Source organism: Theobroma cacao, chromosome 2 (genome assembly GCF_000208745.1).
Source record: "Theobroma cacao cultivar B97-61/B2 chromosome 2, Criollo_cocoa_genome_V2, whole genome shotgun sequence".
NCBI classification, from domain to species: domain Eukaryota; kingdom Viridiplantae; phylum Streptophyta; class Magnoliopsida; order Malvales; family Malvaceae; genus Theobroma; species Theobroma cacao.
Genome location: NC_030851.1, coordinates 4,460,235 through 4,473,392, shown reverse-complemented (window position 1 = coordinate 4,473,392; position 13,158 = coordinate 4,460,235). Strand labels below are relative to the sequence as shown.

General features: G+C 36.8%; 2 protein-coding genes across 2 annotated transcripts; both read right to left on the bottom strand.

Annotated features, from left to right (window-relative positions):
- LOC18607818 lies at positions 3,348 to 5,365 on the bottom strand. Its single transcript, XM_018114751.1, has 2 exons — positions 4,780 to 5,365; positions 3,348 to 4,636 (listed from the first exon to the last, which is right to left on the bottom strand). Exons 1-2 carry the CDS (start codon positions 5,137 to 5,139, stop codon positions 4,043 to 4,045), a joined length of 954 nt encoding a protein of 317 aa, XP_017970240.1. The 5' UTR covers positions 5,140 to 5,365; the 3' UTR covers positions 3,348 to 4,042.
- On the bottom strand, positions 6,524 to 12,509 carry LOC18607816 (potassium channel AKT2/3). The gene is made up of 11 exons (XM_018116347.1): positions 11,907 to 12,509; positions 10,873 to 11,091; positions 9,935 to 10,093; positions 9,775 to 9,832; positions 9,089 to 9,406; positions 8,760 to 8,999; positions 8,346 to 8,663; positions 8,006 to 8,197; positions 7,703 to 7,778; positions 7,048 to 7,614; positions 6,524 to 6,970 (listed from the first exon to the last, which is right to left on the bottom strand). Exons 1-11 carry the CDS (start codon positions 12,152 to 12,154, stop codon positions 6,846 to 6,848), a joined length of 2,520 nt encoding a protein of 839 aa, XP_017971836.1. The 5' UTR covers positions 12,155 to 12,509; the 3' UTR covers positions 6,524 to 6,845.

The window sequence follows — 13,158 nt, the reverse complement described above, 5'->3', positions numbered from 1 at the left end:
GATATACTGTAATGAAATGGAATTTTCCATCAGAACTCAGAACAGGTACTGGATTCGTGATCTAGGGAGTAGTAGGGGTTTCAATGCTTCATCTTTCATGGTGTGTATTCACGTGAAGAAACATAATTTTGTTTGCAGCAAGAACAGCTATTGATTGAACAGAATATGCTAAAATTCTGAAATAATGGCGAACCAGAAGTTCATTGCATTGACAATTCTCTTCCCTTCTTAATATAAAATGCTTCGGCCGCTGTCTTTTCTTTTTCTTTTGCCATGCTCCGGCTGATTTCATGGACCGTGATTTTGAATGAAACAGTAGTGGGTTTTATAAACAACTTTTATTTGATGTTGGTTGTCAATGTTGTGCGGCTAATAGCCTAATACTACGCTTTTTAGCTATAAAACTTTGTATTAACTCCCAAAACCCATATTGTATACTTAAATATAATTCCGAATCCACACTTTGTTTTGCTTCAACTGTTTCAGTTTCAACATTACACTAAAAAAGGCTAGAAAGGCCTATCATAGGCACAGAGATTCTAGTTCAACAAGTTACAAATTCCAATATCTAGTCGGGGATACTTTTCCAACTAGATGTCTTGTTCCCATTGGGTTTCACTGGAACAAAATCCTCAAGATATCATGCCAGAAAAAAGAAAAAAGATGTGGACTGTCGACTTCACTTGTTCATGATTCATATGAAAACAAAAGGGGGTCAAAAGGCTCCAAGTGTGGTTAAGGGTGACAAGATGAGACAGAAACGGTTTCTAATTTAAGCTCTGGATTTGGCCATTAGGCCCTTGTTTCAACACATTACTCATTTTGTGCAAATTTTCATTGTTTCCAACATTCATTGTTCACTAGGTGGTAGGCAGCACGCAGCTTAATAATGTTGATGTTTTTCTTCGTTTGTGGGAAAAATATTCAAACCTCTCATCTATTCCCATTTTGTGGATGGTTTATTTCCTTCGGTTTTTTAATCCAATGATTTTTTTCAAGCCAGGCCAGGATTTTAAGAGTAGGCAAAAAGGCAAATTGCTATTTGTTTCAATCGAGACGTACTATGGTGGAATTGACCCAAAGAGGCGATAGTGCATGTACTTGACATTCTTCATTGATTTTTTTTTTTTGTTATATCTATGATATTATGTTACTGTAAGCTGGAAAAATATGAGAAAAACAGAAAAAAAAAAAAGATATTGGGAAAGCAAGAATCTTAATGAAGTTTTCTTTTGGTGAATGCTTACGTGAATTTATGTACTATTCCATTACGTGGGGATACTATGATCTATGGAGTAGGTTGTACCGTTTGATGAAGATGTGGATTCAATAATAAAAATGTTTTTGAAAGTTCAAAAATGAAATTTCATGAAATCTTATGAGGAACTGCCCAAGTGCCACTACATTTTGCATCCATCAGATATTTTGACAAATTGGTTCAAATTATCTTTTAAATGCATCAACAATTGAAAATTATAGTCTTTCCCCAAAATATAAAGTCTTTACTTAAAAATCTCTAAAAATGAAAGGATCAATTATCTATGATGCTATACAGGAATTTTCTTTTTTTTTTTTTTTTCAAGAATATTTTGTATAGCGTTGATTACTTTTGTCATGATCACTCTAAGAGATAGGATGAATTTTACTTCTGTTGGTATAACGAGAACGTTGCATAATTAAGTGAGTTAAAATGTCATGAATCTCAATATAAGTAAAAAGTTAAAAAGAATTTAAATTTATCTCTTTTGAGTTAAAAAATTGAACTTCTTTACATTTTACTTTCCTATTAAAGTTTCAGTATACAAAGTACAGAAGCATCATCCTTTCCCTATCTATTCTCTGAAAAATTCATGTCAATCTTATCGATTCAATCCATGTTGAGGATGATTTCGTTACATTGAATGTAATACAGAAGAAATCACTTTCACAGATGCCCTCTCTTAGATAATTTCAAGAAAAGGGGGTGAAAAGAAGGAAAGGGGACCAAGAGAGAAGGAAGGAAGTGAGGAATCAAAAGCAAGGGGGAGAAGGGTAAAAAAGGATTGAGTTGAGACAAGAAACTTTGAGGGAGCTTTCATCATCAGCAACCTCAACAACACAATTGCTTTCAGCCCAAACGAAACACGAATCAGACAAAAGCACCCGTGAGAAAGAAAACTGCCCTTTGGAAAGGAGAAAGAAAAAAAAGAAAAGAAAAGGAAAAGGAAAAGAAGGAACTTAGGAATCTCTCTCTCTCTCTCCTTCCTGTTGTCCTTTCCCCCCCCAACTTTTTCCATCATTGTTTCACAACCGAAATGATTAGTCATTTACTATCACAACTCTGGAGAATCTCTTATGGAAATTGCAAAAGATATGTTTGAAGAAACCTTTCCACATTTTATGAGGACACTGTTTTTCTTGCTTTGGGCAAGAAAATCAGCCAAAATAGCAGTATTGGAGGATTCCTTTTCCCACTATAAAGTGCCACCAAAATCCAACTGTTTGCCTTGCCTACATCCGCCACCAAGGAATTTTTATTTTGATATTCATATTTATAATAATGTTATTTTGTATTAAGTTTAATCAAATTTTTATACAGAAATGTATCGAGTTTAACTTATTTTAAAAAGTGATGGATAGAGTCTCTTTCAAACTTCTTTGAATTATAATTAGATGTTTGTACCATACGTTACATTGTTGTAATAAATATTTGAGAAAAAGTATTTCTCTGTCTAACTAATTAGAGTATTAAACCAAATCAAATGTAAATGTGCTGCATGATTAGTTGAAGGTTTAGATGTCTGACCCACATATACGTATAAACAAAAAAGTCTAGTCCTTTCAAACATTGGTGAAAATGAGTCATTGTCTCATTAGTTTTTCAGAGTGTCTTGTTGGCGGGTAGCATAAAATCCCTTTTTAGGTATAATCTTTCTTTTTAAGTTTGACATGAGAAGGATCTTTTGTTTTTATGAGAAATATCCAAATTTCCTTTGCATGGAAGCTGTTCCTAGCTATGTTAATTGTTCATTCTCCTGTCTTTATCTTGTATGGGTTTTTTTGTTCTAGGAATGCTCAAAATCATTTCCCCATTAGTTTTCTTAACTGCAATTGCAGCACATTTTCAATGATAGCCATGCAATCAAAGTTCATAAGCTCGAAAGGCAGTTAAATCTTCAAATTTGTACTGCAAATTAAACTGGAACACAAGGTGAAAATTCCTTCATGATTGCCAAAAATTTACCTATGTTCCAACAAATGGAAAAAGACACCTTAGTGAGGACATGAGTTGACAATCACTACTGTTGATGAAAAAGCCTTGAGCATTTTAGCTTGATTTGCTTCTAATTTTTGATCTTTTTTTTTTCACCAAACAAATAAAGAAGAATAGCAGTAGAAATTCTTTCATCAGAAAGATAAAAAGGGGGCAAACAAGAAGCATCATTTTCTTGATTTGCCTCTAGTTTTTGGATAAGAAGATTGCTCATCAACTTCATGAACATATCTCTGTACATTTGAATACAAGATCTGATTCTAGTTTTTGGACAAGCAAGAACTCAAGGAGCATCATTTCCGTTTCCTCCTGGATAACATTTCTTTTTTAATTATTAACAGCAGAAGAATCTGCCCTCTGGCTCTGGATTGGAAGTTCTTGCTTTCTGTAGAAGCTAATGGCTGTCTTATATATTCTTCTTGTTTTTTCGTATCTTGAGATAGTAATGTTGCTTTTCTTCGAAGCAAGAATCATATTCTCCTTCCCTTAAGCCATTTCCATTTTTCTGGGTTTTCCTCATAAAAACGTTTCCTTCTTCCCTCAACTCCCAGACTGTTGCAGCTGCAAACACTTGACTCCCAACATTTAACAATAAGTTGAAACTTAGAAACATGTTAAAAGGGCCAAAAGAGAAATAAAAAAGGGAAAAATAAACCAAGAAACTGAGTGACATGATGCCACTTTAACAACTGATACTTTCAGTTTCACATCTTTTCACTTTTTTTTTGGAGTTATTTTTTTTTCACTTCTCTCTCTAACTATAGCTACACATGTCCAAACTTTATCTATCTACCTATGAGTGCACATGTCCAAAAGCTTTTTCCTTCCTTCAACTATTTCATCAAAGAAGTCATCAATCTGTCCAATTATAGTCTCCACCCCACATCGCAACAACCCAAAGCAACTCTTCAAGTTGTTAATCTTGTCTTGGATCTCAACTTCTGATCCATACTTCACAATTCTCTCCAATTCCTCTCTTACCTCTTCGACTGCAATCCTGGCTTCCCTGAATTCATAAAGCATAATTCCTGGTTGCCCACCAATTTGTTCCATTTCATTAGATACCCTTTGATGCAGTCTTGCAATTGAAACCATGAAAGCTGAGCCAAATATCACATTTCCCTCATGCTCTCTATTGACAAAGCTCAATTCAGGGCAATAATATACAAGCCCGCTAAGCAATATCATTAAAAGTAAAGAACTAACATTCCTCATTGCATAAAGAACACCTCGAAAACCATTGAAACCATTCAACTTCGATTCTATAGGAACATTCTCATCAAATCTTAGTGCTACTTGTCTTGCTCTTGTTACCATCAGATTTCTGTTTTCCTCTTCCAACCCAACAATTTCCCTTTGGCAGCCAATGATTGCCCGTATAACCTACAGCAAGAATAGACAATCACAAAATAACTTCATTGACATTAGCTAATATAAACAAGGAAGAAAACCCTAGATGGAACGCTTCTATTTGGACAATTTTTGGTGTTTAACAATATGTTTTGGTTATGTTTTTCTGCACTGACCTGGCGAGAAAACTGTGGGTTGAAGTGCGGATGATGATCGAGGGAGGAAGCAATATTGCCACCAGAAGAATAATAACTTTCCATCCCGGAGATGCCAGATTTGAGTACAAGACAGGCTTCCCAGAGCCTGGAGCTTTCGTCCATGTATTCATCAAGCCATTTTTCTCCTACAGGAAGGTGAAGCTTTTGAACCAAAACGGTCAATTGGGAATGGAAGGATCGGAGTGAAGAGAGGACTTTTTGGAGGAATTGGATTGACATGAAGTTACAAGAAAGGAAGGAGCAATCGAGTTCTTCAAGTCCTCGGGTGAGCAAGTTGTAGAAGCCATTGACGGAAGAAGTGGTGCATGAAGGATCCATAATAGAAGGTCAGAAAAAAAAAATAGAAATAATAAAAAGATGGTATGGTGGGAGAAAAATTTGACGGAGATTGATAGATATTTATACTGGAAGATGAAGAAAAAGGTGTAGAAGTGATGAATAGCTAGCTTAATAGCTCAGGTTTCTATGGTGAAAAGGATTGTTGGGTGCAATTATGTATGTTTCCTATAGAGTGGAGGCGATGATTGGGAATCTGTTGGCTTCAATTTTTTAAATTTAAGAAAAAGCCAACAAAAAAAAAAAAAAAGCACAAAAAAGATGAAACATGAAAATTCATTATATATATACTTACAGTACTCTCCCCAGAGGGAGGTTCAGTACAATTAATACTACATGGACATATTGAAAGTAAATCAATCAAAACAATCTTGCAGCTCTTTATCCTATGATATGTTAGATTTTGCTCCTTGGGCTGTAAAAGTTTGACTACTTTGACTGAGATTCTCCTTCTCATTCTTCCATTTTGATTTGGTTCTCCTTTTGAATTGAGTGCCCTTTGGCTCCTTTACCTTTTTCCCCAACTTCTCCAACATCTTCGTTTCCACATCTTCTTAGCTTCAACCTTTCGGGTTCTGTATTCCTCCAAGGGCATGTTCTTTATCTTGGCCAGTTTTTATTCGAGTGGGAATAGAGATGATGGGGTTTCTTTGCATGGGAGAGATTAATTAATTTATGTTTTTAGACTTTACAATGTGGATTCTTTTTCTCTTCCAAGAACCGACATTCTATTTTAGGCATCAAATTTAAGATTTATCTGTTTAACTTTTAAAAGGAATATGATTATGTTTCAACATGTATATATATATATATATATGCTACCTACTGATTCTTTACAGTGGTATTTCTTAAGGGTTGTGCCCTTGGGAATGGGCCATGGCACTATAATAATGAAATTCCTGAAATCGCCCAACCAGATATACACTAAACTCTTGTTGACAGTATTACAAGGAAAAGAAGAATAAAAACAAAGCAGCCGCGGTTTCACCCCATATAGAGAGTATTCATTCATCTGGAACCTCATCAGGGAAAACTCTCGTTAGTTGGAATAGACCAAAGCAATGAAAGGACAACACTCCCGAGAGTGAATTGCATGATATATTCGGTGGTTCAACAACGTGTTGTAACATCAAGCTGAACAGATTACAAAATTTGGGGCCCAACCCCAATGAAAACAATCTACTTTCTGATACGTATGGGAATTCTTCTTGTTTGCGCCTTGTAAGATACGTCCAAGACCCAAGGCTTTCTCAACTTCGAACACATTCATTAGCTAAACAAAATGATGATCAGCGACAATGTTACGGAATCGATTTGATTAATTTAGCATATTTTTATTGGTCTTATTGCAATCTTGCATTGAGTATGTTCAACTAAAGATCATCATCACTTTGAATCAAGTGATCATTTAATTTCTCAAGCTTATGAAAATTACTTGAAGTGGGATTCACCCTTTGGATACGTACATAAAAAGCATCCAAAGAGAACAAGGAGAGGCAAGTTAAGGCCTCTAACCGTTAGCAGTTTCAACCTGATAGCCCAGAAGGAAAAACAATAAACCAAGGGAAGAAAAACATTTCCCTGGTTATGTAATTTACAAATTGTATAAGGTTGTGCTTTCCTTGTGAAACGCATACTGCTGAAGAAGAGTTAATCTGTCTGGATCCAATTAAGTTTGATTACCTAGGCTAATTTATTGGTTCTGCAACAATGAAAAGCTTATCGTTATCTCTGATCACTTCAATGGAATCAATTTCAGCCCCTCCTTCATCTGTTACAATCGCATTCCTTGGATCAATCCCGAACTTTTCACCTGCTACAAATGATTAAGTTACTTGCTGTATAAGAAAAATGATACATAGATATAAGTTGTTTGAGCTTGGTACAAACCTGCAAAGTTCTTGAGCTCATCAAGAGAATCTGGCAACCTAATTAGCTTCCCGGGCTCCATACAACAAGATTCTTTTCTCATTAGAGGATGACCTCTATAAATGCTCACCCTTAGGGGGTCTAGTCCTCTGCATTTGCCTAATATGCATACATCCTCCCTTTCAAGCTTCTTCAATAGTTCTTCACCAGATGTGGTATCAGTTACTGTAATTCGATGGCCAATCTCTCGCTTCTTCAGCATTTCATTCAAAGCTGTGGAAGAAAATTCATATGTATTTGCATTAATGACATCTGCTCCATTCATTACTAGTAGATTAACCATGTCTTCATGTTTCTCTCTCATGGCAATTTGTAAAGCTGTTAATCCATGGCGATCCTTTGCATCCACACTTAATCCGTGTTTCAATAGTTCTTGCATCACGGTCAGATCATTTCTTTTTGCAGCAGTGCATAAGAGATCACCAGCAGTGAACGAGTCAGAAATGGCGGCAAAATGGTATAGGACCGTAAAGATAGAATGGTGCTTTGCGGATATAGCATCCCATAATGCAGTGTTACCATTCATATCTGCCACATATGGTAAAAGAAGATATAATCTTAAGAATTTGATTGATTCTGAGATGAATCTAATTAAGGCATGAACATCTTATTTTACCTCGTACATGTACATTGCAAGCATGCTTAAGGAGTACCAGTACACATTCTTCATGCCCTTTTGATGCAGCAATGTGCTGAGGAATCACGCAAGATAGGAGCAATTACTAATTATAGATGGTTTCTTTTAGTTGAATTTATTCTAATCGTACCAGTTTATAAAGAAAACTAATCAGTGCTGAAGCCTTCGAGTCTGAGCTCAAGGTCCTAAGAAGAGAGCTAGGCAAGACTAACTATTGTAATTGCTAATTCATGAACATTCATGTGAGGTACATGTTGACTGGACAGATAAATAAAAACTTACCAATGGGGTTCTCCCTTCAGAATCTCCTACGTCAGGGTCCAACCTTGCCTTCAGAAGCTCATCGAGAAAAGCAGCATTGCCTGCATCGGCCACAGTCAGCAAACTAATAGCAATGTTTTTTGGATCACCATCTTCTTCTCCACCCTCCATTACTAAATCTCCGATTTTATGATCCTTAAGCCTTTTGTTTTGCTGCAACACATTACATGTTCAACTTTTAGTCACTGAATAACTAGATTTTAGTTAGTAACCAGAGAAAGAATTCTCAGACAAAACAGATAGCATTTTAAAGAAATCAACAAGAGAGGAATAAACTCTTGAAACTAGCGAATCAACTGACCTGAAGGAAGTTTTTAAGGATAGCAACATTATCTTCTTGTTTGGTGTGCATTGCTGCAATCAGATCGGTGGTTTTGAGCCTCAAGAGTTGGGAAAGTGTCTTTGTTCGAAATGTAAATCTTTGCGGTCTGCAACAAAGTGCACCAATTTCTCCAAAGATGTCCTCAGAACGCAGAGTTCCAACAGCCAGCTCTTTCTCCATCTCATAGTCAATGATTTCCACTTCTCCGGACACAATGATGTAAACATCATCTGGCGCTTCATTCTGCATGATCACATCCTCTCTCGGTGGTAAATATTCAGCTTTCATCTTTGCAACCTGATTATTTCGAGACACACCCAAAGGTCAAATTTTCTTGTGCTATAACTAATGTTCATTACAAATTTGATCAGGAGCAAAGGGTAGTACGCCTACCAGGTGCAGCAGCATCTCCCTTGATGTACCATTGAAAAGATATACTTTCTTCACTGTTGGTAAGAACAAATGCTGGCAGATGCCTGTATAAATGGATTTTGGTAATTGTTCAATGAGTTGCTGCTGGTTCAATCTCTCAGCCTTAAACCTCAAACACATGTAGGCCAATATCTGCTCTTTCAACCTAGCAGGCAACCGGTTTCTAGAGACAAAATTTGATGCTGCTTCAATACTATTCCTCTGCACCATCAGCCAGAAATTCCATGAAACTCAATATACAGCCTAATTGAATGGACATAATTAAATAGGCAACAGACGGAAGTACATACAAATTCCATGGTACGACGAGTTCCTTCAACCACTAAATTTGTCATGTTACCGATTATATAAGCAGTTAAGCCAAGGTTGAAGAGCATGTAGAGAATTATAAAGATCATTTCCACAGTGTTCACGGCATGGAGATCACCATAACCAACTGTGGTCATAGTGGTGATGGACCAATATAAAGCTGAGATATATCTGATCCAAAGGCTCGTCTCCCTGAAATTTGGATTCACTGACCCCAGCCACGTCCTTCCCTGGTGCGGATATCGGTCAGCTAGCAGGTAGTAAATGCATCCAGCACAATGCACTAGAAATAATGTCACCTGCATCCCAAAATAATTCGAGTCAATATAAATTTGATCATTATATTGGTGAATTCCGAGTGTTTTTATATGAAACAATTCTCATATTTTCAACCATGGAGCCATACTTTACGGGCAGGTGGGCTTAAACACAAACAAAGATGGGCCTAGAAGACAGGCCTCAGGCTAATTCACCAGCCTGTTTCTACAAATTTAAGTATAGTTTTATTTCGTGATTTTATCCAGCGCCAAATTTGCTCGTGGACGAGACGGGCACCGGCTTGAAAGTCACAACTGGGTCTTTTAGATTAAAAGTTAATAGAAACTCTTATTAGGGTTATAGTTTTTTTCTTTCCCAAAAAGGAAAAATGATTGCAAGTTTTACTCACAGCTAGAAGCCTAGCACATCGGATCCAGAAATAGCTGAATCTGATGTCCTTCTCCAGCCTACAAGTGAAGATGGAAAAACATAAGATTAAGGGGTGATAAAAAAATTTTTTGATCAGAACCTGATTTAAAAAACCAGGGAATAAATGAAGCAATATTAACCTGGTGAAAAGCTGCTTGACACGCCTGAGACGCCAAAATCTGAGCAATCCTAAAAGGGAATAAGAGATGCCCACTTTGCTTTTGCCAGTGAACAAGTAGCCTAGTGCCTCAAATGGGATAGTTGATGCCAAATCCATTAAGAACCATGTTGACAGGTACCTATCCCCACCAAAGACCATACCATCAATTTTCTTTATTCGCAAAACTTATAATTCTCAATTACTTTTTATTTGGATGAGTTGCTTTAATTATGGGAATCATCCTAATCCCAGTGAAACTATGTGCTCTGAAATGGGTGGAGGCAGACGGCAAATACTATAATCTCCACTATGCAAAAGGTATTTGTAAACTACAAAATTTAGTTTGACTGAACAGGGTAGCTGGCAAGCTTCTACAGTTTGGACAGTTGAGGTTGGAGAAATGATGACCGGATGGGACTTTGCAGCAAATCAGATTCTTGAAGCCCACCCACAATCTCGATTGACCCAATTTCTTTTTTATTGAAAGAAATATTATGATAATATGGCGAAAGTTAGATTTCCTTTAATTATTGAAATAATTATGTGTCCTTCTGGTTCCCTGTCCCAAAGCAGAACTAGAAATTGGAAGAGCATTTTCGTTGCATTTGTGGAGGGTTATCATTTTGAAGAGCAGTACTACCATAAGCACGTGGTTGCGGGTCAAGCAAGTTGCATATGATAGAGACAAAGCAATATGTGTGAACCTGTCATGGGGTTATATTTCTCCCTCCATTTCATTACCAATTTAGAAACCTACTCTTTCAGATTATGCATGTCATAACCAAACCCTCTTTCTTCCATTTTTATATGTTTTAGAATGAATTAGAATGTTTCTGGTTGACTGATTAAGCATCAAGTCCGAACTGATCTCCTTCTTTCATGACTGTACATTTAATTGAGAATTTTGAGTTAACTAACCTCACAGCAATCTTTTTGGAGTCCTGGACAAGCAGATGGGTTCTTCGATCAATGTAGGCAACAAAAAATGTCAAGACAATATCAACTGCGAAGAATAGGTCCACAATGTTGTCGGCAATGTAGAGTCTCCTTGGAGGAGAGGAACTAAAAAAGGAAACTTCAAAGGGGTAAACCCATGCAGAATAAAATACTAACAACACCATAAATGTTTCCCAGCACCTGCATTGCATACGTCAAAACACTAATTATTTTACTTGAATTTGCTTGCAAAAAGCAAGGTTGCAATTATTGTACTACTGTTAGCTAAGGTCTCTGCAGACATCTACGTTTATCACTTTTGCCTTTTTTCCATTTCTTTTTCCTTCTTTCGGGTTTAGCTTTACGTAAAAGCTAGTGTTTCGATACCAAAAGTCCAGCATACCGTACTCTCTCTTTTTGCTGAGAATAGTTGATCTGGGGTTGGTGAGATGCTAAAAGTGATTATGAAGTAAGATCAGATGCTACCCATTTGGTCAAGTATAATCAAGAAATGGGGCACGCAGGGAATAATATAAGACAGGAAATTCAAGGAATTTGGAGAAAGTTGAACTCTAGCAATAGATCAAGCTACACAAAATTCGAGTTTTGAGGTAATTTTGAAGTCTCAAGCTTATTTCTGTTTTTACCAGAACTAGGTATCAAGTCAACTCACATCTGAACTGAGTCAAAGCATCTGTCAAACCCATATCGACTCAAACAAAGAAAAAGCTGAGAAAATTTATGCTACAAGTATTGCTAGGGTAATCTCCAGTAAGTTAGGTAAATGCTTTAACTTCCCATCTCACGTGCACCTTTTTTTTTATTTTTTTCTGTGTGTGCAGGTAAATTTGCTGATCTAACTGAACATGACTATATATGTGCATGTTGACATGCATTTATGTAACAAAATTGTAGAACATAAGCATGCTTTTCATGTACCAACAAATCGTATTCTTCACATAAGAAATTATCTTTATTTGACAAAATAATTCATCTCTGGCAATCAGCTGTACTACCTGTATCTTGAATCCATAGGAGAGATGATCCATCCTTTGGACTTTATTTGATTCTGGTTATAGCTTGAAACACCCAAAGGAGGAAGTATAAGCTTTGACAAGCTACTCAAACTGAGAGGCGTGTCTTCATCTGATTCAGAGTGTGGAGTTTCAGCCTTGCCCGGCCCGTTTTGCTGCTGAACCCTCTTCATGCTAGATGTTAACTTAAAAGCGTCTGGAGTAAATTTCATTTCCATTTCTACAGACATCTTCTATGATGGTGGGGTTTTAAAGAAGAGCTAAGTAAAGAAAGAACGACAGTGAAAGAGAGCTCCTCTTGGATTAAATGGAAGCAGAGAAGACGGGAGGGAAAGGCAAGGCCAACAAGGAGAGTAAGAGATGAGAGTTGATATTATTGTGGGTGTGGGAAAGTACTTGGTGGTCCTCAAAAACAATAGCTGAAGAAGTGACCCTCTGAAGTGAAATGAGGCCTCTAGGGAAAACCGGCTTTATGGCTAATGGAAACCACCTGCCTTGATTGATGTATATATTGCAATAAGATGCCAAATGGAATTGGTGGCTTGTGCAATATTTGGCTTAATTTGTACGTGTAAGGACCGTAACAAAGCCATTTTCTCCCTCTCTCTCTCTCATACATATAATTCCAACATTATAATCATACCACAATGTTACCAATATTACCCACACTTTTGTTGGGCTGAATCGTCATAGACAGGTATGCCAAGAGAGCCAAACTTTGGAAGAGTTCCCCCCCTCGATGCATTTCCTGCACCAAACAATCCCATAATTTGGCCTTATAGCGAGCTAGTGCCTCTGTTCAATGAAAATGAATCAACCCACTGCTGTCAATGATAAAATAACGCGTCCTTTGATTCCATCCATTGGCCGCCTTCGTGCTCACACCCATTTAGCTTTATCTTCACATTATGTACCCCACAATGACAGCAATTTAGACTTTAATGGTTTGGCTAATTTCAATTATTAATTAACAGTAATGGAACTAAGTGTTTAAATGGCCCCCTATTTGTTACATTATTCAGTTATTCACACCAATGTAATGATGTTAATGCTTGGGAGTGATTCCTAATACAACTTGCTTTAATGGAAAAGGCGAGAACAATGTGATTGAAAATTAGTTACTTCTTCCTCAATGCTAGGAATGAATAAATTAGTTAATTGAATTTGCCTTACAGTCACAGTATTTTTCTCCCTCTTTTCTTTGTTGAGGCACAAAAATAGATCATTGATAGTG

What these genes read in the sequence shown, in the direction of transcription:
- LOC18607818 (XM_018114751.1), bottom strand. Translation starts at nt 5,139, where the DNA reads ATGGATCCTTCATGCACCACTTCTTCCGTCAATGGCTTCTACAACTTG. An exon ending in ACCCACAGTTTTCTCGCCAG is followed by an intron (nt 4,637 to 4,779) that starts GTCAGTGCAGAA and finishes TTCTTGCTGTAG; the next exon opens with GTTATACGGGCAATCATTGG.
- LOC18607816 (XM_018116347.1), bottom strand. Translation starts at nt 12,154, where the DNA reads ATGTCTGTAGAAATGGAAATGAAATTTACTCCAGACGCTTTTAAGTTA. An exon ending in GTCAAGCAGCTTTTCACCAG is followed by an intron (nt 9,833 to 9,934) that starts GTTAATATTGCT and finishes CTTCACTTGTAG; the next exon opens with GCTGGAGAAGGACATCAGAT. An exon ending in GGGAGATGCTGCTGCACCTG is followed by an intron (nt 8,664 to 8,759) that starts GTAGGCGTACTA and finishes CGAAATAATCAG; the next exon opens with GTTGCAAAGATGAAAGCTGA.